At 43.3% G+C, this 27,130-nt stretch overlaps 1 protein-coding gene across 1 annotated transcript in view; it reads right to left on the bottom strand.

The window, feature by feature from the left end:
- Nucleotides 1-3,721: 3,721 nt before the first annotated feature.
- Nucleotides 3,722-27,130, bottom strand: part of LOC111972197 (cytosolic carboxypeptidase 6-like) — a 464,364-nt gene continuing 440,955 nt past the window's right edge. The window contains exons 11-15 of the mRNA XM_023999099.1: nt 25,680-25,791; nt 18,494-18,643; nt 17,124-17,286; nt 4,614-4,716; nt 3,722-4,515 (exon numbers count right to left, since the gene is read on the bottom strand). Of these exons, the coding sequence (XP_023854867.1) occupies nt 4,509-4,515; nt 4,614-4,716; nt 17,124-17,286; nt 18,494-18,643; nt 25,680-25,791 (535 nt within the window). The 3' untranslated portion in view covers nt 3,722-4,508. The remainder of the gene's footprint in view (nt 4,516-4,613; nt 4,717-17,123; nt 17,287-18,493; nt 18,644-25,679; nt 25,792-27,130) is intronic.

The raw sequence follows: 27,130 nt of genomic DNA on the forward strand, positions 1-27,130 counted from the left end.
ACATCGAGAGAACGGTTTAGAAAATAGGGATCAATGAATGAAAGCCATCTAAACATATGTATATTCGTCTCTGTTTCAAGTGGTAGATTACAAAATATTCCAATTTTGTAGATTATTACGCACATTTTAGGTTTAGGAAAGTGTGTATGAATCCTAAAAAAACTGTTTTGGAGAGCCTTTAGTGACGAATTCTGAAAATTGCCACATTAGGTTTTTTAACCAACAGTAATGTTGGAAGATTAGTGTACATAGAAGTTTAATAGGAACAATAGTGTACAATAGTAAGCTATACCCTCCTCTATTGCCTGCACTAACCATGTGATGACACAGACAAGTATTGCGCCATGCGTCGGGTTCAAACTTTTACGGCTTGGTCTGCCCTCTGCGCCATAACGATTTAATTAGCCTTCATGTCTTTTTTTTTATATTATCAATTTTTACTAATGTTCCCCAGCAACAACCACATGGCCGTAATGGCATTTGCAGAGAAAGCAAATGAAGGTTAACAAAACTATGTAATTAAATAGAATGATAATGTAGGCTATACCAACTGAAGGGAACTAACGGTAAATTGGCAGTTGAATATGTGTTGTTACTAGGCCTACTGAAGGTCGATACTGATAGTGGCTAATATTTTAACATGATAGAAATAGGAAACAGATAAAGTCGGGGTAACCTATAATTAATACATTCAAGAGTGCTCATCCCTGTAAGTTTAAAGGCTGTACAATTAAGTACAATTAGAATTCGGCATATTGGCACAGAATATATGTCACGGCTGATGCTGGAAGAAGACCAAGGTGCAGCGTGGTGAACGTACATAGTCCTTTTTATTTGAATGTCGCCAACAAAACAATAAACAATACAAAACGACCGTGAAGCTTAACAGGGCTATGAAGCCTCTAACAAAGTTAACTACCCACCCAGAAAGGAGGGAAAAAGGGCTACCTAAGTATGGTTCCCAATCAGAGACAACGATAGACAGCTGTCCCTAATTGAGAACCATACCTGGCCAAAACATAGAAATAAAGAAACATAGAAAACAAAACATAGAATGCCCACCCCAAATCACACCCTGACCAAACCAAATAGAGACATAAAAAGCCTCTCTAAGGTCAGGGCGTGACAATATAATAACATTTACTGTGGGAAAGTTGATATACTTCAGTTTGCTGCCATATGACTGGTTTCACATTTGTCAGCGATTATAAGGTAAAATAGATCTAAAACAAGTGTCATTTATATTTTCAATTCCCTTATCCAAACAGATTACTAATTTACCTAGCTCTTATCAATCACAATCACTCTTAACATCACAAATAGTGATGTTAGCTGATGAATATTATCTCATAGAACAAAATGTATAAGATCTCCTCAGCCTGTGTTTACCACAGACCTTATTTTCAGGATTTATCCAAAACCCCACTAAAAACCGCCATTCATTTTCCTCATAGGCTTTGCTCAACGTACCATGGCGGAATTAGTGCCTACAAAAAGACGGCATTACTATGTATTAGCTAGTTAGAGACAAACCAGAAGAGAACCGCGGTACTGCAGTCATTGTTTCCAGAAAACAGGATCCCCAATTATAGTGAATGGGGAAATCTTCGTGGTCAGCATTTGTGGATATAAAAAAAATAACAAACGCAATCATGGTACCAATAATTGCTTATAGTTCACAAGATGTTCTTCCTTGAACCGATTACTTTAAAATCACACACTGACAAAGTTAAAATTATAATTTAGTTGCTAAAGGAAGCCTGCAGTACCTTAGTCAGCCTTCAATTTGATAGACTCAATGAGAGGAGGCAACACTGAGCTAGCCTGCAACGTCACTTCCTAGAGTAGTTCAAACTGCGCATAGGATGTCTTTAAAAACTCCTCCATGTAGCAAGATGGTGACATGCTGAAATTACACTTCCTGATCTTCAAATGTGTCACTGAGCATTCTCATAGGAATAAATGAGGTGACGTCATCAACGGCTTTGTCCATTTTTTTTTTTTACAGTCCATGAGCTGGCAATGGGCTGGCAAGCTAACTATTTTGCTTGGGAGTTTACTTTTGTTCACAGTGTGTGTAATCGTGTATATTGATGGTTGGAAGATAGATAGCAAGCTAACATTTGCTAGCTAACGTTAACTAGGTAGCTGAGTGTCAAATATTATTGAGTGGGTTATTATTGGCATTATGGATGAACTAAAAACGTATTGAGAATAAATAACATATCAGGTTGTACTTATATAGTATGCTTACTTATTTTCTTGTGTTCTTATTTTTATTTCTCTTGTGTTTTCATTTTACCTTGTGTTATTTGTAGTATTACATTGTTATTGATTACTGCAATGTTGGGTTTAGAGCTAGCAAGAAAGGCATTTCACTGTACTTGTGCATGTGACATTAAAACTCGAAACTTAAAACTACCTACAGCTTGGATTTCCATTTGCACCGTGCATTTCAGGGCTTTCTGAGACATTTTGGAGGAGGAAAGCCTATTTTGAGGCGTCAACCACCCATTTTACTAACAGGAAGCAGTGATCTTGGTGGTCATTTGACTCTTGAGGGAAAAGATAACTGGAATTCAATCAAATCTGCATTCCATAGACTGTGCTCAGTGGATGCAACAAAAGTATAAAACCATTTATTTGGCAGATTGAGAATCAATAGAATTTTCTAATTTACGATGTCCTGACAAACAATACACCAAGGCCCGCAGAGCGATAAAATAAGAGGATTTTATATCCCATCACGCATGTATATTATTTTTGTAATGCTTGGACAGCAGTATTTGGAGTTATTTTGAAAAGGAAACCTCCATTCCTTGACCCCACTTTAGTCTCACAGTTAKGATCATCCTTTGATGAGTAATTATACACACCAACCTCTCCTGGTTTTGTGGCTTTTTTATACAGGACTTACCAAACCAGGGCTTTAAACAGACATATTGTTTGATGTGCAATTAACCATCTTCTTAGATTAACAAGAGCCTCTGGGATTTGGTAAGAGGCTAACGATATCATTACAAATGTAAGGAAGGCTAATATTAAATATATTTTTTTTGACTATTGAAGAGAAAATGTATTAACAATTATGCATGCATAGCTGTTTACAAATAATTAGAAAGGAATATGCCCAGTCTAGTGGAGCAAGCGACAGAGAATAATGGCTCTAGAATCTAGATACAGCTTAAAATGATAGCAGCACAGTGGGGACTATGCTCTTTGAATAGAATGAAGCATTTTCCTGTGTATGTCTGTGTGTGTCTGTGTCTGTGTGTGTGAAAGAGAGAACGATGTGCTAACATACGCTACAGTGTTGGCCAGGGCAAAGTCTGACAGTAACAGCATCAAAATACAAATGTCTTTCGTCATTCTCATTCAGCCTCTCCATCTTCTCGTCAACCATGTAAAAGTAATTTGTTTATGCTGTTATGCTGAGTGATTGCCTCACTTCTTCCAAATGACTGGTCTGAAAAAATACATGTTCTTCACGCTTCACTTGACTAATATATCATTCTCTCTCGCTCTTCTACTTATGCCTTTGTATTGAGCAAATCCCATGGATGGTGTTTTACAAAATGCAGTGAAAAAGCACTCAGTGCTCTGAACAGATAGGTTAAATAGATGTTTACATTGCAGTAAGAAAGGGAAGTGAATGGGTATCAGTGAATTTGACGCATTAAATTCATACTTGAGATGACCACCATTTTCTATAGGGATTTAAAATGCATTCATTTAATTGTATTATCCATGAAATTACTTCAGTTTACATGAAATTGAACCCAAGTCTGTTTCTTTTAATCACAAACACCTGTGTAAACTAATACACTAACAGTGACTGAACATTAATTTGACAAACTTACAAATGTGTGTTATATTTTATAGTTTTTATCAACACAATACTTAGATACTGATAAGGTAGTGACTAAACAAAAATGAGTTACCTCTCCCATTCCAAATCATGTATGATAGAGAGAGGCAAGATAAACACACAATAAGTTACATACAAGAGAAAACACATGCACTTATTTACAATGACATACATAAATACATTTGAATAAAAAGCAACACCTAAAATGGAAAAAGCACACTGTGGTAATATGTAAGAATGACATATGAAGTCCTCAAATGGAGCATGAGATGTATATGTGTTAGCTTGATCAGTCCCATACATTTCATACAAAGTCAGAGAAACTTGCTCTAATGAAGTCCCATGGGTAAATGTCCTTCAATTAACATGCTATCCAAACGTGATCCTTTGTGAAAAGGAGTCCTTTATCTCAGGCTGGTGCATCTAATTTTCATGAGGGCTGTGTGGATGTAGTATAGGCCTGTGAGTCCGGAGCCCCTATACAGTAGTCAGACGGGACTGGTGTTTCCAGTATGTTGTGGCGCTTCCTGGTGTCTAGTAGTCTAATCTTTAAGTCCCAGGTTCTTCCTCTCTGCTCCTCTCTCACCCCCAAGGTCTTCTAGTTCCCAATTCCATCCCCCTGTCGACCCTGGGACAATACCTATGTACTGAGGACACAAAAACACAAACATTAGTGAATATTATCAAGTTAAACAAAAAGGATGTAAACTGACAAGTTATAGAAATGTGTCATTAAAAACATTACCTGTTGATGTGATTTGTGGTTTGCGGTTTGTTGTCATCGATGAAGTTGTTGTGCCTGTAGTAGTCGAGGAAAGTGCGGGCAACATTTCTTCCCAGATTCATGTCTGAGGGGACCGTGTTAAAGTTATTTTCTATAACATGAACATATGGCGCTGTTGGTCTTTAGTTTAGTCAACAATAAGGCCATTTCTCCCTGGCTGGGAGGCCTTTACGGGAGTTACAAAGSCTCTAAATCCTGCCTCCGACACTCTATTAATTCAAAAAAAATAAAGCCCTAGTTTCTCCCTCACAGAACGAATAGAACCATTTGCAGTAAATAACTAAGCAATAACCAGTAGAGAAATGTGGTACATAAATGACCAGTATACAACACACTGTGTTCCACACTAAGTGAGGGTAAATCAACTGCATTTCAGTCTGGTCAGCCAAAAACACGAAGGGGGAAGGCATCACATAGCGGCAATTACTTACCACCTAGGCTTTATTTAAATGAATAAGTCTAGCCCTCTTCGCCAACCACATTATGGAGGACATCAATAACTTGAGACACTCCATCATAAAACTGTGTGGACATTCTGCGTGCAGTTGCCATGACGCTGGGCTGGATTAGACAGCAAACACAAATAATAACAAAATGATTTAGATTGAGGAAAAAACAGTAAACAAACACTGGTCAATCTGGATGAATCAGCCGTACAGACATAAACAATATTATGCCAATACGGAAAACAATAAGAGAAACATTTCCTCATGTACAATTATAATTCATAGGGCCAGAGCTCATGAAAAAACTACAATAAATCTATAGACTATCAGAGATGAACACGGAGGTTCCCCAGTTCAGGTGCTTTGTTATTACGAATGTGTTCTTTACCAGACAGACAAATGATGAAATGTCACAGAGACATAATCGTTCACCTCTTCTTGTCATTTCCTTGTTGATGTTCAGATTTGACTTGTCTGTCACACCTCTGTGATTGAAACAAGTGCCCGTGAAAAAAGAAAGAAAGAAAGTGATTCAGTCGTTTGTCTTTTTTTCAATTTCTGTCAACGATCAGAATTTACCCATTAAACATAAATCGTAGGCCCTATAGGTGAAATTCTATTAGCCAAAGCAGTTAACTCATAACAAAAATCCATCCTTGGGCTGAATGGAGTCTCTCGGTGGAGGTCCATGCCTTTCTTGTAAGTGAACACATATGCACCTGCGCGCGCGCGCACGCACGCACGCACGCACGCACGCACGCACGCACGCACGCACGCACACACACACACACACACACACACACACAACCCACACACACACCACACACACACACACACACACACACACACACACACACACACACACACACACACACACACACACACACACACACACACACAACACACACCACACAACAACCACCTTTTAAGGTTCCAAAAGGGTTCTTTGCAGAGGGATAGGGTTCTACCAAGAACCGTTTTCATCCTAAGAACCGTTTTTGGAAGAAAGGGTTCTTTGGTGATTGTTTGGAAGGCAAGAAGGATTCTTTGGAAGGTAAGAACGATTCGGCATAGAACTCTTCTGAATCTGAATAAGCTTTTCTATTGTAATTTTTCTTCTTACTTTTAGAAAGGAGTTTGAGTAATCTGATACGTTTAAAAGAAGTGTGAGAATGTTTTAAACTTGACCTATATTATGGGAATATTTGTGCATGTATCTGGTTCCCTTAATAATTTGACATGTACCCTATTGAGATAGTTGATATCTTTGGTGAAAAGCATGAGCTGGCACACACCCAAAAAGTTAGTAGAGTTGCTGACTAACTGCGAGTAAACCGTTGGCTATAAAAATAGAGTCGCAAAAGTGTTCAGAACCTTTGGCTTTCGTCACATTTTATTGTTTTACAAAGTGGGATTAAAATGGATTCAATTGTCATATTTTGGTCAACAATCTACACGAAATATTGAGTAATGTCAAAGTGGAAGATTAAAATGTCTTGAAAAATATATAGTCATTGCATAAGTATTCAGCTACTTTGTTTAGGCAATCCTAAATTAGTTCAGGAGTAAAATTTGTCTTAAAAAATCACAGAAAAAGCTACATGGACTCATTGTGTGTGAAATAATAGGGGTTGACATGATTTTTGACATAATACCCAATAATGAAAAGCAAAAACAGTTTGTGAGAAAAAAAACTTAAATATCACATTTACATAAGTCTTTAGACCCTTTACTCAGTACTTTGTTTTAAGCACCTTTGGCAGCGATTACAGCCTTGAGTCTTCTTGGGTATGACGCTACAAGCTTGACACACCTGTATTTGGGGAGTTTCACCCATTCTTCTCTGCAGATCCTCTCAAGCTCTATCAGGTTGGATGGGGAGCGTTGCTGCACAGCTATTTTCAGGTCTCTCCAAAGATGTTCGATCGGGTTCAAGTCCGGGCTGGGCCACTCAAGGACATTCAGACACTTGTCCCAAAGCCACTCTTGCAGTTAATTCAGAAAGTATTCAGACTCTTTGACTTTTTCAAAATGTGGTTACGTTACAGCCTTATTGTGAAATGGATTTAATAATTTCCCCCCTAATCAATCTATAGACAATATCCAATAATGACAAAGCAAAAACAGGTTTAGACATTTTTGCAAATGTATTAAAAATAACAATCTGACATATCATATTTACATGAGTATTTGGACCAATACTTTGTTGAAGCACCTTTGGCAGTGATAACAGCATTGATTCTTCTTGGGTAGGACGCTAAAAGCTTGGCACACCTGTATTTGGGGAGTTTCTCCCATTCTTCTCTGCAGATCCTCTCAAGCTCTGTAAGGATGGATGGGGAGCTTCGCTCCAAAAAAAAGTAGGGGCGTGGATCAGAAAACCAGTCAGTATCTGTTGTGACCACCATTTGTCCAAAGCTTATGGCTGCCCACACCCGAACCGCCACCATTGGGCACTCTGTTCACAACATTGACATCAGCAAACCGCACGTCCACACAACGCCATAAACGCCGTCTGTCAGTTGAAACCGGGATTCATCCGTGAAGAGAACACTTTTCCAGCGTGGCAGTGGACATCGAAGGTGAGCATTTGCCCACTGAAGTCGGTTACGACGCCGAACTGCAGTCAGGTCAGGACCCTGGTGAGTACGACGAGCACACAAGTTCTCTAAAATTATGTTGGAGGTGGCTTAAATTCTCTGGCAACAGCTCTGGTGTACATTCCTGCAGTCAGCATGCCAATTGCACGCTCCCTCAAAACTTGAGACATCTGTAGCATTGTGTTGTGTGACAACACTGCACATTTTAGAGGGGCGCTTTATTGTCCGCAGCACAAGGTGCACCTGTGTAATGATCATGCTGTTTAATCAGCTCCTTGATATGCCACACCTGTCAGGTGGATAGATTATCTTGGCAAAGGCGAAATGCTCACTAACCCGGATGTAAACACATTTGTGCACAAAATGTGAGAGTAATAGGCTTTCTGTGCGTATGGAACATTTTTGGGATCTTTTATTTCAGCTAATTAAACATGGGACCAACACTTAACATGTTCCGTTTATATTTTTGTTCAGTATATACATATCTATTTTAACCTGCTCTACAGGAGGTTATCCTAAGAGGTCATGCTCACCAGCCACTGGGAGACCACCATCTGTCATGTATCCTTGACATCTTCATTTTGACCTCGGGAAAGTTTTGTGTTACCCCTTGGTCAACAGAAACGGCGCCAGCGCAAACGCATATTCTGAGCAACGACAGAAATGGCCCAGGATCCCGTGGAGTGCAGATGGCCTCTCAGCTTGTGATGTCACATCTCACATCTATCACAGGAAGTTGGTGATGGACGGACATTTCGGAAGGAGAGGACTTCATCTGCATCACAGCCACATGCGGGACACTCCAGCACCCTGATTGGCTGCTGGCCCGTTGTCAAAGGCAACTAGAGCGGTCGGGATGGGCTGCTAGCGGCAGGAAGTGGGACTCTGCCAAAGCACAGCTTGAGGGCCGCCCACGGAGGAGGGCGGAAATTTCCAAAATATTAACTCTACACACCAGGCAGGAAGAAAAGGTGCTGCATAATCAAGGGGTGTGGAAGTTTGGCATCCCTTCTTGCAACAGTGCATAAAGAAAAAAATATATGCAGTTGACAATATGTAAGTCTTTCACTGACACAAAAAGGACATATTCYACTTAGAACACATAGACAGTACATTTTCCCTTTCAGAATGAAGACACAATTCAGAATTTCTCTTTTACTATCAAAGATTCTTCCAATTCCTTGTCTCCATAGAAAACAAGGCTGCCCAATATAAGTAGGTCCACTGGCTAAAATAAGCCTTCCCTGAAGGACCTTCCCTGCCAAGATGGACAATATCTTCCTCTTAGGCTAATTTCTATACTAAATCTCCCTCCCTGGAGATAAACGCAGGACATAAGGAAAAAAGACTGGACACTAGACAGCTGGCTCTGAACTCATTAGCAGTTCATTGTACTGTAATTCACAGAGAGGACAGGCCAGAGAATACAGGATGTCCTTAGGAAACAAGGCAAGAAATTGGGTGGTAATTTAGGTGAGTGCTTCATCGCGTTATCAGATGGAAAACAGAACAGGGGAAGTAGACTACAGTCGATCTCAGAGAGGAATTCTGTGTGTGTGTAGCTTGCTGGTTAAGGTGATGGGAACTCACCTTTTAGTACATTGTAATGTCAGGTCAATGAGAAGGGGAGAGTTGTGCTGGATCTACAGTGGGGCAGAGAGGATGCTGCTGCAGCGTTGGAAGGAAGCAGCCTCTCTCTCTCATTGGATCGTGAGGAGGTTTAATATCTCTTCTATCCATCCTTGTAGGATCGATAAAGGCCTATGTTGTGACTCAAGGACGAGCCAACATGGGGCTGATGAGGTGACGAGACAACAGGGAAATGGACACTACACATTAGCTACGACAGATGATTTGTTTACCAGGCTGTTTATCTGCTTTCAGTGTCATGCGCCCAGTCTAAAGAAACAGACAGACGTACAATGATTCCCCAATGACAAGAAACAAGACATCAGCGTCCACAGCAGACCATTCCTAACAAGAAAACAAATTAGGGACATCAGCACCATCAATACCTTCAAGTGACAGTTCTGTCACCAGGGTGTCACAAAGAGCCAATTAACAATGCTAATTAAAACAGTAAACAGCGGTGGACAAAGGGAGCATGTTTTTCCCCCCGCAGCTCAACTATGCTCAAAGACCTTGTGTCATTTTCATATAGGACAAAAGCAACAAAACATCCATCTCCAACAAGAGGACACAACCAGGTAGTAAACTTTGTAGCTAATGTGTAAAGCTTCATTCATTTGACATCCAACACCTGTTCCCCCTATAGACTTATGGCTCTCCCTTACAGACATCCAGACACAAAACACAGGCATCCATGCAGTACCAAAGACACGCACACATGTGCAGGGTCATGCACACGCATGCAAACACACACACATGGAAGCACACACACGCATTGCAACCACACACACATGGAAGCACACAGCACACACCGAAGCACACACACACACACACACACACACACACACACACACACACACACACACACACACACACACACACACACACACACACACACACCACACACACACACACACACACACACACACACACACACACACACACACACACACACACACACACACCACACACACACCACACACAACACACACACACACACACACACACACCAGATAGGGGCCCATCTTCAGCAGGGACTCCTAATCGGGAATGACAGCCGTGATATGGAGTAGCCCTGAGTGCTGCAGGTCTGGAGTCTGTCCAGTGTCCATCACTTAAGAGGTGCAGAGAGCAGGCAGCAGATATGTCCAGTGGCTAGATTGGTAAGTACGTACACAATGATGTCCATCTCACGCCATAAAGCTCTAGCTGGCTATTTAATCTGTCTGTCTAAAAGCCACTAGGGATGGTGATGGAAATACAATTTAATGAACCTGCGTCACAAGTCTCAAGTCTCCATGTGTACTGTCATGTAAGACAACTAATAGGGTTTTGATGAATAATTGAATTTGTTTGAGGATAAAAGTAAGCCGATACTGTGTGATTTAATGGGGGGGAAAGAGAGAAAGGAAGACAACAATAGAAAAAAATGTGCAACTGGGGGAGCATATTTGCCTGATATCCATCATTTGCATACTTGTCACTGTCCATCAATTATGTCTAACAATCAGTGAATACTGAAATGTTCAATTGGCAAGTTTGGTATTCAAATGTGAGTCTAGCTCCCATGCTTTGTGCGTACCAATGTCATACTGTTGTCAGAATGATCTCCTAGACTGCAGTTAGCTGTCAGGCCGTGCGGTCTTCAGGCAGGGAACCAGTGGGCTGGTGATTGATGTTGAAGCCAGGAGGAACCACCGAGCTGTCCGGTTCCACATTGTGCTCCTAGTGCTGTATCAATTTATGTGTACGGAAGCCAGCACAACTTAAGTGAGGCAGAAATATCAAACTAAGGGTTTGACAACATGGCCGTGCTTGAGTGAGACTTTTACTGTGAGACCCAGGGATAATGGGTATTTCAGGAGCCGTCTAGAGCCTAAAGGACAGGGGGAAATGGCACACACCCGGAACATGGAGCAGTCTCTCTTCAGTGGATTAAAGTCCAGCGCTGGACTTGTTAACTTGTCAAAGTATAAAGGGCAACGCGTAGATGCCTCTCACCACTGGCATGTCTGGTCACATGACACAGCTAGTGCTGGAGTTCATCGTCCAATCAGCCCTCACCATCTTACTTTGARGAAATGGAAGGCATTGCGTAAAGTTTTATAAAATACCAAAAAGTGGGAAGATTTGAAAGTCACAGAGTACTTGCTCTCTCAGTCAAAGCGTCAAGCTGRGTTTTGAATAAGGTCCCAGATTCTYTCAACCTTCACACTTGCTGGTCTCTCTGTTAATGATGCTCTGACATTACAGTGTGTATACAACATAACATAAACAAAATATGTTTGATGGAGAAAATAGAATAACCTGAAAACCCACACAATAACCTAAAAGACAAAATAGAATAACCTCGACACAAGGGTAAACCAAATGTGCCTGCTCTGTCCTGCTTCAGAGATAATACACATACTTAAAGTACCACATCACTTTTTAAGAAAAAACCTTTTCATTTATCTATAGAAAACAGTTCCACAACAAAGTCTTTGAGCAAGAGACTGGTACTGTACCTTCATCTGGATGAAGTACTGTACCTTCATCTCCTCATAATGTTGCCCATACCCATCCATGAAGAGCCATAACAGACAAACACAGAGACTTTAGACTCAGAGGGACACCAGTCCAAAGAAACCTCTATGGAATCTTCCCAATATAAGAACAAAGCAAATGCCACAGTGAATTCTCAGCAAGAAACATAATTTCTCTCCATTTTGTGTGAGATTACAGGTGGTGCTAAATCATTAAACGACAGGAAATATTCCAACTGCTCTGGCGGGGAACATTCACAGCTTGCTCATCCAATATAATGAGTCTTTAAGACCTGGGTTACCATACACGGGGGAAGGAAAGGAAGGACACATCTGTGAGATTGAACAATTTCCCATCCAGCACTGTGAGAAGCTCCCTCTCTGAGGCCCTCTATGCTGTGATAAAGGTCCATGCTACTAGAAAGGTTAAGATTTCAATTCTGGTGGCTACAATAGTCTCAGCAGCAGATCGGACAAGGTTGGGTTAATTTGGGGTCCAGGTAATTATTTATTTGTCATGAATTTGTTTTTTAGAGCGGGATGGGGGTCGCAAAGCTTAAAGGTCTTTGTTGATGATTTGCACGCTCCATAGGCCAGATCACTGGCGCGTAAAAGCGACATGGCTGGTTCCTTCAACCTGTCTGACCCCAATTTTTGCTCTACATGAAGTCTCCGCTGTCCTCTCCCGTCGTAGTGCTGACACTCCCCATCCCCAGGCCCAGCCTCACGCAGCCCCCAGGGCCTGTTCTTGTCTGACCTTCAGCACCCCACCTCCCCTACCATGACTCAGTCCTCCCCTCCACCTCCCCATCACCCATCACGCTTGCCTCGCCATGGAATTACTATACAATGCTCTGCCATTTAGATGAATACCTCACTTAATCCATCTTGCTCTCAGCCAGCGGACTTTAGCACAGAGAGACCAACAAAGACTGCCAGTAAACACTGCTGCTCCCGAAGCATAAAGGAGGGGTGTGAAGGGCCACCGCAGCTCTGTTCGGTTTTCTCATCTCTTCCTTTAAGCCCAATGCACAGCGACAAATAATCAAGGGACTTGTTATGCCCTGGTTATTTGGCATAGCGGCCACCTATCTATGCGGTGTGATGCTGGCTATCACCGTGGTTATGCTATGTACATATATATTACAGAAGCATCTTCTGTTCCAACTGTCTTCTCTATACAGCACATCTGTTTTATGTGAGAAAACAAAAAAAGGAACATGTTCAAGGAGAGGGAAAGTTGTGACTCTTTCCACACACAGTAAATTGCTTTTTTTTTTGGTTTCCATCCCATCTTTGACACTAAGGGAAAATAATCTCCTGGCTACAGAGTAATTCTACATGGATGGGTTTCTTATTATAGAGAGCCAGTCAACTAGTCCTTGGACTTGATGGTTCAGTGAAACACTAGGTGGGGAAAAAGCACTGAGTGAAATGAGAAGTTTGAATATGGCGCTACAGTGGACTGCTATTTTGTGTTTTTTTTATGCTGTGTGATTTTACATAATATTTCTACTATATTCTATTCTATATTCTACTATATTCTACTATAAGATTTCTACTTCAATGAGTAGGCAGCTGTGGATGCACTGCTCATTCCAGACCAGGCCCTAATCCCGGGCCTCGAAAGAGGAAGAGATGGCACAAGAGAGGCAAACGAGCAGGCTTCCTGACGAGACTAAATGGATGATATACCGCCTCTACCCTTCGTTCTATTGGTGAACATAGAGAACAACATGGACGAGCTACGTTTGAGACGATCCTGTCAATGGGAGCTGAAGAACTATAATATCCTATGTTTCTCGGAGTCGTGGCTGAACAAAGACTATGGATAATATACTGCACATCTAGCTAGTTTTTCTATGCATCATCAAGACCGAACATCAGCTTTGGGTAAAGATAAGGGGGAAGTGTGTGCCTCTGTTAACTACAGCTGGTGCGCAATCTCTAATATTAAGGAAGTCTCAAGGTTTTGCTCGCTTGAGTTATAATACCTAATGATTAACTGCAGACATACTATTTACCAAGTGAGTTTTCCTTCACATTTTTCGTAGCTGTCTATTTACCACCACAAACCGATGCTGGCACTAAGATCGAGCTGCATAGGGCCATAAGCAAACAAGAAGGCGCACATCCAGAGGCAATGCAAGGAAACAGAAATACGTCTTACCTCATTTTTAGCAGCATGTCACTTGTGCAACCAGAGGCAAAAAAAACACATACAAAGCTCTCCCTCACCCTCCATTTGGCAAATCTGACCATAACTCTATCCTCCTGATTCCTGCTTACAAGTAAAAATTAACAGGAAATACCAGCGCTCAATTCTGAAGTGGTCCGATGAAGCGGATGCCAAGCTACCAGACTGTTTCGCTAGCACAGAATGGAATATGTTCCGGGATTCATCCGAAAACATTGAGGTGTATAGCACATCAGTCACCGGCTTCATTAATAAGTGCATCAACGACATCGTCCCAACAGTGACCTCACGTACATATCCCAACCAGAAACTATGGATTACAGGCAACATCCGCACTGAGCTAAAGGCTAGAGCTGCCGCTTTCAAGGAGCCCCCAGGTGGTGAGGGTAGGCAACAACACATCTGCCACACTGACCTTTAACACGGAGGCTTCTCAGGGGTAAGTGCTTAGTCCCCTCCCGTACTCCCTGTTCACCCACAACTGCATGGATCTACACGACTCCAACACCATCATTGAGTTTGCCGACGATGATGGTGGTTGCCTGATCAACGATAATGATGAGTGTGGCGCCAGGACAACAACCTCTCTCTCAACATCAGCAAGACAAAGGAGCTGATCCTGGACTACAGGAAAATGAGGGCCCCCATCGACATCAACAGGGCTGTAGTGGAGCGGGTCGAGAGCTTCAAGTTCCTCGGTGTCCACATCACTAAGGAATTATCATGGTCCACACACACCAACACAGTCGTGAAGAAGGCTGCTCAGGAGGCTGAAAAGATTTGGCATTGGGCCCTCAGATCCTCAAAAAGTTCTACAGCTGCACCATTGAGAGCATCTTGACTGGCTGCATCACCATTTGGTATGACAACTGCTTGGCATTCGTCCACAAGGTGCTACAGAGGGTAGTGTGTACAGCCCAGTGCATTACTGGGGCCGAGCTCCCTGCCATCCAGGAACTCTATACCAGGCAGAGGAAGGCCCTAAAAATGATCAAAGACTTCAGTCACCCAAGTCATAGACTGTTCTCTCTGCTACCATGCGGCAAGCGGTACTGATGCAGCAAGTCTGGAACCAACAGGACCCTGAACAGCTTCTACCCCCAAGCCATAAGACTGCTAAACAGTTAGTTAAATAGTTATGCAAATAGCTACCCGGACTATCTGCATTGACCTTTTTTGCATGAACTCATCACATACGCTGCTGCTACTGTTTATGATCTATCCTGTTGCCTAGTCATTTTATCATTACCTATATGTACATACCTAGCTCAATTACCTCGTACCCCTGCACATTGACTCTGTGCTGGTACCCAATGTATATAGCCAAGTTATTGTTATTCGTTGTGTTTATTCCTCGTGTTATTATTTTTCAATTATTTATCTTTTTTTCATTCTGCATTGTTGGGAAGGCCCCGTAAGTAAGTATTTCACTGTTAGTCTATGCCTGTTGTTTACGAAGCGTGAGACAAATAACATTTGATTTGATTTAAAATTCCAGCATCAGTCACAGGCTTTACATACTTTTTGATATACACAAGATCAAATAATAAACAAACAAATAAACAAAGAAGTGAATGGATTCCCTATAAATAAGGGTGGCTGGCAGTGAGTTGTCTACAGTGTGACAGAGTGATACCAGGCAGGGCCATAGCTACACAGAGCAGAGCCACATACAGACACCTCACCCTCCTGACACTAGAGGGCACTTAGGCTACACATAATATCTCCTCTCATCTCAGGCAATCTGGACACTGCACAGTACACTTTCTGCCTGTAGGCTGAAGCTTCACACCCCTCTGGTTTTCTGCCTCTTCTCTATCCCATGGATCTGAGCTGTGTCAAGGTAATACAAGGTACACTGAAGGAAAACTTGAGTCTATAGAGAATGTCAATTTAACCCTGAATCCCTTTGGAGTGTACAAAACACTGTGCGATTATCAGGCCTGCTGTATTCTATTCTTCGTCACAATGAAAGTAGAACCCACATGCTCTCTACCTCTTTTGTACACAAAATCAATGGGGCAGGTGCCGCCTTCCCACTGTCACTATGTATCTGTCGGAACATGAGAGCAAGGCAGTGCGATAGGGGCTGACCTGACTCATCCACACCTCAGCCCTGCGCTGCCTGCCAATCGAGCCAGGCCTCCAATAATGACTCCTGGAATAATTAAGAAATCAATAGGCTCTCGTCTGGCCCTAAATGAGAGGTTGTTACTATAGGAGCAGGCAGCATGTGGATAAACGCTAGGGGATGGAGCGCCACTACAATAGCCTGACATTATCACCCTCAGCCCTCATTACTGGGCTCTACAGACGCCTGTTCTGTTGCCTGGTGTACAGACATCACTGGCCCAGAAAACTGTACAGGGCTGGCTTTTGTCTACTCAGGAGCAGCATTGATTTGGAGAATCAGACCTTTTGTAGTCTGGGGTATCTCCCTTAAGAGGACACAAATGTAATCTGCCCACAGTGCCCAATCTCTGCGCACTGGCCGGGCTCTCAAGAAGAAATCGGATTCTGTTTGTGACGCATTTTGTTGTCCAAAAATACAGAAAACACTGTTGGTGTTTGAATACTGGTTTGCTGGCTCAATGACACAAGCCTTTCAATACATGAGGCAACAAGCAAACAATCTACACAGGACTCTGCCACACACCTTCCTGGGACATAACCTCACACTCAATATCCCTTTAAACCAATCTATCTGTGCTGCAGCCTGTATCCAACGAGTCCCAAGCACCAGAACACCACAATTCCCTGTGCTCCTCTTGCCTCTCTTCTACATGGATGGACAGGATGTATTGATTGAACTATCAATCAACTCTGACATCCATACAGCATGATKTCTATGGGATGTGAAGCTCAGAAGTTTGGGGAAGTTAGGGGAGGGAGGGAGAGATGGAGGAAACATCAGTGAGGTACACATGTTGTGTACTCAATCTCTGTCTCTCCTCCAGATGCCTCCTTTCCTCTCCCCCAACAGCCAGCGGGAGAGGCAGGGCAGGCTGAGAAGAATGGGGAGCCTGGCCAGGCCACCTGGGGCCCCTAATGAGGACAATGAGAGAGAAGGATACAGGTGTCCTCTGTGTAGGGAACGGGCGCCGTGCTCCCTGCTGCCATGTAGCTGTAGAAGGACACCTCCAGGGTGTAGCAGTAGGACATGTCGTCCAGCAGGCCGCCCAGGAAGCGCCTCCCGGTGCCAGCTTTCACAACATCACTGTTAAACGATGTGTTGGACTATGGGGGTGAAACACACTGTTAATACAGAGTGCATTCTACTACACCAGCATTATAATTCAAATTAGATTTAATTAGTCTGAAAAATGACAAAGTATATGTTGCATACGGATGTGGGATCTTAATTTGATCACCCTGTTGCAGGAGAACTTTCCGGCAATGCAGTGTATTTGAGGTTTAAAAATTATTCTGAAGTTTGTAATTTCCAATTTTCCCTTATGAAAAATGTATCAACCACTACAAAAATGCCCATTAATTATAATTTCACATTTCCTGTTGCTGCAGGATTTTTTCCCTGCTGTGGCAAACAGGCTCAAATTAAGATCCTACATCTGTAGAAGTGTGTTGGTGAATTTCAATGCTTCATTCTAAAAATGCCTATACAACTCATTGCAGTCTTGTTGTTATGCATAGTAACATGGATTGTAAGTCAGCTTCAGCATTTAACATGATTCAGTCAATTTAGGCAGTTTCCATTGCCCTCTAGTTCACTCGACTTGAATGGAATGTGACCCCTGTAACTTAAATGCAGACTTCCACTACTGGCAGAACTTATTGAGTTCTATGACTATGTGCTTTGGGCAGTGCTGAATGGGCAGTAAGAAAAGAGCACAGTAAGGGACATGACTTCTGGCCAGCTGTCACACCCCAACGGTATACACACACACGCACACACACATGCAGGCACACACACTGCTGTAGACAAAGATGAGCTCTTTATTGAGACAGCATCATAAATAACCAGTGGACAATCTGTGATATTCTTATGTATGGTGGGTGGCTAAAATTATTTTAGCTGTTGCAAGACTTTCCTTGTATACTGGTGAAGAAAGTCTATGAGAGCTGTGAACGTGTCGCTGCACAGAAAAGGTTATTCTTCTGGCTATACTGTATGTAACTGGCACTGCTGCAAAATGGCACTTTGGCTGAGCGCTGAAGGTCAGTGTGGCTGGGAGGAGGAGGGAAACAGACTTTTCAAATATAAAGCTTCCACACCCAGCTGTATGATAGATCTCAGTTTACCCTGTGGTTCATGCAGTCACTATTGTAGCATAGACAACTAGCACCTGCTATTATGTGGGCTGTATTCCTGTGGAACATCTGTGAGATGAGTAGGGTTAGGATTGATATTGCCTGACCAGGGAAAACTCTGGGCCCTACAGTAGTTGTAAAGTTTTCCCTGGTATGATTGATGTGAGGAACTTACGAGGGAGAAGTCTGGGGCGTTTTGGCAGAGCAGGCGAGGGAACACGGCCTGTCTCTGGACTCTCTCCTCCTCCTCAAACACATTCCCGTACATGAAGCCATTCATCATGGTAGAGTGGGCGTGCACATCAATGTAGAACTCCAGACCCACCTTGTGTACGCCACAAACAAATACAGACAGACAGACAGATAAAGAGAAATATAGAGAAAGCAGTGGTGTCACAAATAGAGTGTAAACCTCCTSAATATACACCATTTACACATTTCATAGCCATTGCCATTTCCATCAAAATGTAAAGTTCTTGATTTGACTGAGACTCCTTGCCTACACTGTTTTCATATGCCCACAGCATGGATTCAACCGAGCACAAAACAAGTGGGAACAACAACAACCAAGCTGTGTCACACCAATGCTTTGGTTGGCTGTGGAGGGCAGCTTCCTGGGGTGGGCAGCGGGAAGTGGCGGCATGGGAGTGCCATCTGAAAGACGACTCTCAGAGGTGGCAGAGCAGCAGAGGAGAAAGCACAGAGGAGATGACACACCTCCCACAGCGACAGAGAGAGAGAGAGTGAGAGGGAGAGAGAGAGGGGAGGGGAGGTTAAGAATGATAGGATACAAGTCCTATTTTTATCCCCAGTAGAGCCCAGGGACAGAGCTAAAGAGAGGAGTGCTCAGGAGACAGTCTTGGTGGCCCCACACAGAGGAGATATGGAGACTGGCTGGGGGTGACCCCTCCAGAAACAGCTGCACAACAATACAACAGTCCAGCCCACACACAATCAGGCTTTACTCAGACTACCAGGTACTGTAGCTGCACTCCTTCCAACACAGCAGGCGGAGGAGCTGAGAGGAATACACTATGAGAGCCAGCTGCCACACACTCAAGGACACACATACACACACACACACACATACCRCTACAGCGCACCTCAGATCACATCTGCGTCAGTACACACCTCTCATAATTAATTCTGGCTTTATTTCAGAAGTTTGGCTTTAAAAGACAGAGATAAAAGCGGTGCAATATGGCGATAGACATTCTTCTAGGGACAGTCTTGTGAAAATCTCCTCAGTTGACAAGGCTGCACAGCAGAGGTGACACAGTGGGGAATAAAAGTTCAGTTTCATGTTAGAGAATTGTAGAATGAAATTCCAGGCCAATCCCATGCTACTGTGGCCAGTGTATAAAGCTCTCTCTCTCTCTCTCTAGCTGTGGACACGGTGAAGCAGGTGTAATGAGCCCTCTCTCACTCTCACTCCCCCTGACCCCTCATTCCCCAGCACAGCCCAGTACAGCCTCCTTTCACTCCATATTTCTTTCTTTCATTCTTTCATTCTTTCTTCCCTCTCTCTCCTTCTCCTCTCATTACACATTCCAGAGCGTATCTCAGTTCCCGGGGGTCGTCAGGCGGTAGGGAGGGATGGAGAAGGAGAGGGAGAAAAGGAAAAGGAGGGGGGAGAGGGCGACTCGGTGCTTGAAATTCTGCTCACAGCCAAAGCAATTTCCTGGCAAGCGCGGTGCTGTCAGCTGCTCTGATGGCTGGCTGTGAAATATTGTGGCTGGGAGTGGGCCGGCAGCAGGCTCTGGCAGGCAGATCGATTGAGCCCGAGAGGAAGAGCGGGAAACAACAAAAAAGGGAAAAAGAAAGCAAAACACAGCCGCCATTAAGGCAGCTCCATCAGGCAGTTGAAGGAGTTCCCACTTCCCAGTGTCTGCTAGAGGCAGAAAGCCCTCTAATCGGCAACGCTCACCCAGGTAAAGGGAGGAGGGTGTTGGGACTTCGGAACCACCCAGTGGGATTTTTTACACACACGTAAAATGACCCTTCCCCCAGTTAAAGTACAGCTCAAATGATGGAGTACTGCATGAAATGGCATCATTTTCTCTGGCACCAAGCTTCTGCAACGATAAGTATAGCTTGGCTCGACTGCTTTGCTCTGTTAACAATGTAAATTAAAAATCAAAATAAAATGTTCGCACAGCATTGGGTCGCTTAAATGGCCACGCTCCAGCGGTTTACTCCAGAATTATACAAAAGATTCAAGCTGGGAAGCCAAAGTGAATCACCAACAGCATCTCCCAGTCTCCAAACAAGGAGTCACTCGATCCTAAGTGGTGATTCCCCTTAATATCTCAAGGACAATGGAAGTACAATGATACAGTGAAGTTCAAGCCAGCCCACAATGTCAACTGAGAGTTAGCATAACAGTCTCCTAATGTGCTGTCAATCACAGGCAGACAGGACTGTGAGGCTRGAGCAGTGATTGATTGTTTAATTACCAACCCACTTTGACCTAGAGAATTGTTCATTTGAAATTGTAATCAAGCAATTAGAGGCAATTAAGAAATGTAGAGAAGGAAAGTCAAAAGACAATCTGAGTGTAGAGGCTTTACAAATTAAATGTCTCAGAGAGAGAGAGAGCGAGAGAGGGAGAGAGAGAGAGGGAGAGAGAGAGAGAGACCGGCTTGTTAGGTAGCAGCTCCCTACAACTCAATAGAAGGACTTGGACTCAACTTGATCTGAACTGGGGTTGCTCCAGTTTAGTTTAATGGGGAAGGTCAAATTAATTTTGTCAGACAAGTACTTATCTGCTGCATATTAATTAGTCTGGGCCATAAACGGTTTGGCTTATCTTAACACAGATTTTGGGGGGGCTGATTTAAGCAGGATTACAGACTAAAGGCAGATTCTCTCACAAAACCCTTAGCATCAGCAATACCTCTAGAAGAAACCCTAGCTAGGTTCAGTGGAATTTACTGCATCAAACGTTTCCTCTCTGCTAACATTATTAACATATAGCTGGTACTCCAACATCCAGGGCACGTAGAATGTTTATACATTTAGAATAAAACCTATAAGTATCCCTGTATGACTGGGGAGCAGAGTTATGAGTGATACAGTGCATTCGGTGCGGTGGGTGGGTCCCAGTGGGATACAGAGAGAGAACAGACGTGGCAGCGCTCAATCCTGTAAGCCCCTCATTCTCTCTCTGCCACAGACTGATTGATGGACGTATTTGTTCCTTTTTAACACAGAGGTGACTTGTAATCAAGCTGAACGGGCACTCAGACAGCACTCTGCAACAGGGCTGTTAATGCTTCGTAAGCAGCTGCATCTGTCTGGAAGCCCTGTGTGCCAGGAAAGTCTGTTACTCCATCTATCCACCTCCCAACCTCTCACACACCCTGGGTCTGTTTGGTGGATCTATGCCCCCATTGTGTCACCAAAGCATCTTTAGTACAAACAGCACGAAACTAGAGACACCCCAAATGGCTTCCTCTGCGGTGCCATTTTCTTGTTCTTTGCCTGTGAGAGCCAGACAGTTCTGCTTCAAACTGGAATAGGCGGTTGAGGAATTGAAAAGGGGGAGTAATGATGGCGACAAATTGGCCGTAAATCTCTGAAATGGATAAGAAATGGGCCGATGACACTAGAGGACATCTCAACAGACAGACGAAAATAGCATTGTCCCCAAGCGCCCTGAACACAGCAGACAAAGACTCCCCATAGGAAAAAGGAAAAGAAAGTAGAGCCAGGAGGAGGAGGGGGGATTCAAGGTGCAATTTTCATCTAGCATGCATGACAGGACCAAATACATTTGTTTCAGACATACAATTAATTTTGTAATATTAAAAAGGTCAGAAATGAACCATAGCAATACTGGCCCTTTTGTCATCCTTAACAAATTATCCAAAATGGCGCTATCAGATTGATGGGGATACATTCACTATGATGAATGTTCTGAGTAATCAGCCAATCAAAAATAATGATTATTCTCCTTTGATAAATGGGCTGGGAAAGCATTGCATTAGTTAGGAGATGGGTCCATTTGTTTCTTCACTCTTCACAGATATATTTTCTTGCATCACTGACCCAATGAAATTTTTGCTTTTGACCAATGCTCAGCTGCGGATGTGAAATTACAGGATTTTATACAACTGTTCATATGTCCTTACATTCAGAGGGTTTCAGAGCTAATACGAATGTAAGGTGACAGCTTTGCTAAGAAGCAATTCAAATCTGTATTTAATGAAAATAAATCTTTGTCAATCAAGCTTAGATAAATTGCTTTTTAGAGATGATCAAAAAAGGAGGGATCTTTCTCTAATGAAACAGAGATACAATTATACATTTTCCAAAATAAAAAACAAGACTTCTATATTACTAAAAGGGATTAAATAAATGCTGTTGCAGTCTGACTGTCACTGAGCCCTTTCCTAAAGCTAGAGAAATGGCTTCGGTTTGACATTCTTCAAGAGTCAAATGGCCAGTGACAGCTTGGAATCCTCTGCGTCTGCTACCATCTGCCAGCTAGAGGGAAGCGGACAAATAAAGAGTAGCATGTTAGCCCGGCACTGATCTCCTCCTGTTGTCCTCAGACCGTGGCCTTGTAGCCTCATTAGTGGATATGCACAGTGTGAGACAGCAGTGGATGGAGGGCCAGGCCCCTGGCCATAGAACTGGCACAGGGACTGGCATGTGGGAGCCCCAAATCTGAGTGCTGTGTCTGATGTGATTAGCTTGAGAGAGGCGGCCCAGGCCTCTCCTCTGACAGGGCCAGTCGGCCACAGCCAGGGCAGGGGATGGGTTAGGAGAGAGTGGGGCTGATGTGATGTGGGCACACGGTCCTAGTTGGGATTGTACTGTATGGATGGATGTAGTGCTGAGGGTGCTGGGGGGTTAAGACACTGTGAGGTGGTGAAGGGGTGGAGAGCTTAATGAGAGTTCTCCTTCAGGCCACTGGATCTGCCAGTGGAATCATAATTACACATGTGGGTAGCAGGCAGGCAGAGGCTCTCTCTCGCAGCCCGTGGCTCTGCACTGAGCTACATGTGCATGTTCTCTATTGGAGTTAGAGTGCATTGGAGTGAGACACTACCGGTTAAAAGTTTTAGAACCTAGTCATTCAAGGGTTTTTCTTTATTTTTACTATTTTCTACAATGTAGAATAATAGTGAAGTCATCAAAACTATGAAATAACACATATGGACTSATGTAGTAACCCAAAAAGTGTTAAACAAATCAAAATATTTGTTATAGTTGAGATTCTCAAATAGCTTTTCCTTCACTCTGCGGTCCGACTCATCCCAAACCATCTCAATTAGTTTGAGGTCGGGGATTGTTGAGGCCAGGTCATCTGATGCAGGCCTCCATCATTCTCCGTTTTGGTAAAGCCCAAACCAGATGGGATGGCGTATCACTGCAGAATGCTGTTCTAGCCATGTTGGTTAAGAGTGGCTTGAATTCTAAATAAATCACAGACAGTGTCACCAGCAAAGCACCCCCACACCATAATTCCTCYTCCATGCTTTACGGTGGGAAATACACATGCGGAGATCATCCGTTTACCCACACCGTGTTTCACAAAGACACTGTGGCTGGAACCAAACATTTCCAATTTGGACTCCAGACCAAAGGACAGATTTCCACCGGTCTAATGTCCATTGCTCATGTTTCTTTGCCCAAGCAAGTCTCTTCTTATTATTGGTGTCCTTTAGTAGTGGTTTCCTTGCAGCAATTCAACCATGAAGGCCTGATTCACCAGTCTCCTCTGAACAGTTGATGTTGAGATGTATCTGTTACTTGAACTTTGTGAAGCATTTATTTATTTCTGAGGCTGGTAACTCTAATGAACTTATCCTCTGCAGCAGAGGTAACTCTGGTTCTTCCTTTCCTGTGGCGGTCCTCATGAGAGCCAGTTTCATCATAGCGCTTGATGGTTTTTGCGACTGCACTTTTTTGCTTACTGCATGATTCCATWTGTCTTATTTCATAGTTCTGATGTCTTCACTATTATTCTACAATGTAGAAAATAGTCAAACTAAAGAAAAACCCTTGAATGAGTAGGTGTTCTAAAACTTTTGACCAGTAGTGTATGTGTGTGAGTATGAGAGTGAATGCAAATGGTGCTGTGTGTTTGTGTCAGAGAAAGAGTCAGAGAGTCAGAGAGAGAGAGAGAGAGAAAGAGAGAGAGAGCGAGAGAGAGAGAGTACCTACAGTATGTACTTGTGTGTTTGGATGTGAGTGTGTGTATGTAGTTTGCAGAAGTGTGAGGGACATGAGTGGATCACTCTGCCATGAAGGAGCCCATCGATCAGCGTGTCAGTGCTAGGGGAAAAGGTTCAACTGAGGGGCGCGCCCCTTTGCTCAGCAGAACGCCCTGGTCTTATCAGGATTAGAAAGTGTAAGAAAGGGCAGACGATTCCCAGGACAGACTCTGACCTTCAGTAATCTAACAACCTGCGTTTCCACTTATAATTAACATGAAGGGAAAAAACCCCACAAGGGCCCGGTCCTCTAAGAAAGAAAGTGCAAGCTGAATATAGAGTACACAACAGACACCGGCACCTCAGTTCTATCTAATGTTCCAGAGACCTACAGTACACATTACAGAGAGCTGCTGAGTATCAATCCCAAAGCACCTTTCTTTAGTTCCACAGGAGTGAACTAAGCACTAAACTGGAAATAGAGTTCAGAACAGAGTTCAAACCTCAACTCAGGTGTTTTAAATACTGAGTGTATAAAACATTAAGAACCTTCCTAATATTGAGTTGCACTCCCTTTTTTKCCCTCAGAACAGCCTCAATTCGTCAGGGCATGGACTCTACAAGGTGTCAAAAGTGTTCTACAGGGATGCTGGCCCATGTTGACTCCAATGTTTCCCACAGTTGTGTCAAGTTGGCTGAATGTCCTTTGGGTGGTGCACCGTTCTTTATACACATGGGAAACTGTTAAGAGTGAAAAACCCAGCATCGTTGCAGTTCTTGACACAAACCGGTATGCCTGGCACCTACTACCATACCTCATTCAAAGATACTTAAATCTTTTGTCCCATTCACCCTCAATGGCACACATACACAATCCATGTCTCAATTGTCTCAAGGCTTAAAAATCCTTCTTTAATCGTCTCCTCCCCTTCATCTACACTGATTGAAGTGGATTTAACAAGTGACATAAATAAGGGATCATTGGATTCACCTGGTCAATCTATGTCATGGAAAGAGTGGGTGTTCTTAATGTTTTGTCCACCCAGTGTAGCGCTAGGATCTCTGTGGAATTTCATCCCATTCTTGACTCTGAAAAGGTTGTATGTTGTGTGCTTCAGGGTGAAGACTGCACAGCCCATACTACTGTATAAAGTGTGTAATACAGATGTTAGAAGCAGGTTGGAGATTGGGACTCACTGCGTCTTGGCTGAGCTGGACAATGAGCTGTTTGACGGCGTGGAGGGTGGGGTGGATCCAGGGGGACGGCTCCTGCCAGTGACGGTTCAGGTCAAAACCCATAAGAGAGCACCTGGAAATGACCATACACACATGAGTTGAATATTTTCAGATACCTACAACACTAATTCATTCAATCAGCAATCAATTTTTTCTTTCAGATTTTCACTAAACAGTAAATTAGCTTTAACTACCTGATTGTTCTACAAGAATCAATCTGCACATACACTACATGGCCAGAAGTATATGGACACCCCTTCAAATGAGTGGATTTGGCTATTTCAGCCACACCCATTGCTGACAGGTAGATAAAATCCAGCACATAGCCATGCAATCTCCATAGACAAACATAGGCAGTAGAATTGCCCGTACTGAAGTGCTCTGAGACTTTCAACATGGCACCGTCATAGGATGCCACCTTTCCAACAAGTCAGTTTGTAATATTTCTGCCCTGCTAGAGCTGGAAGCGACGTCAGCACAATAACTGTTTGTCGGGAGCTTCGTGAAATGGGTTTCCATGACCGAGCAACAGCACACAAGCCTAAGATCACCATGCGCARTGCCAAGCGTCGGCTGGAGCGATGTAAAGCTCGCCGCCATTGGACTCTGGAACAGTGGGAACGCGTTCTCTGGAGTGATGAATCGCGCTTCACCATCTGGCAATCCAGATGGACTAATTTCGGTTTGGCGGATGCCATGAGAACGCTACCTGTACCAATGCATAGTGCCAATTGTAAAGTTTGGTGGAGGAGGAATAAGGGTCTGGGGCTGTTTTTCATGGTTCGTGCTGGGCCCCTTAGTTTCAGTGAAGGGAAATCGTAACGATACAGCATACAATTACATTCTAGACGATTCTGYGCTTCCAACTTCGTGGCAACAGTTTGGGGAAGGCCCTTTCCTGTTTCAGCATGACAATGCCCCCATACACAAAGCGAGGTCCATACAGAAATAGTTTGTCAAGATCGATGTGGAAGACCTTACATTAGGGCTTCAGAGTGGGACAGTGGTCTAAGGCACTGGTTCGATTCCAGGCTGTATCACATCTGGTCATGATTGGGAGTCCCATAAGGCGGAGCACAATTGGCCCAGCGTCATCCGGGTTTGGTCGGGGTAGGCTGTCTCTCTGTCACATGCGAAGGGTATTTTAAACTAGATCTACATGCAGTTGTTACAACAACAAGAAAATAGCTTCAAGTGTTTTGTCCAAATACTGGTGGATTCTACTAATAAAATAATGGATGACCTAACCAGAGAGGTCCAGGACCTGAAGAACAGTTTGCAGTTCTCCCAGGGTCAGCTCGATGAGTTGAAACAGGAGAACGGCAAGATGACAGCAATCTGTAAGTCATTGAGAGAGGACATCAGTTCTGTGTGTGAATCCATGCTAACAATGATAGATAAATCAGTCTCGA

Source organism: Salvelinus sp. IW2-2015, linkage group LG13 (genome assembly GCF_002910315.2).
Source record: "Salvelinus sp. IW2-2015 linkage group LG13, ASM291031v2, whole genome shotgun sequence".
NCBI classification, from domain to species: domain Eukaryota; kingdom Metazoa; phylum Chordata; class Actinopteri; order Salmoniformes; family Salmonidae; genus Salvelinus; species Salvelinus sp. IW2-2015.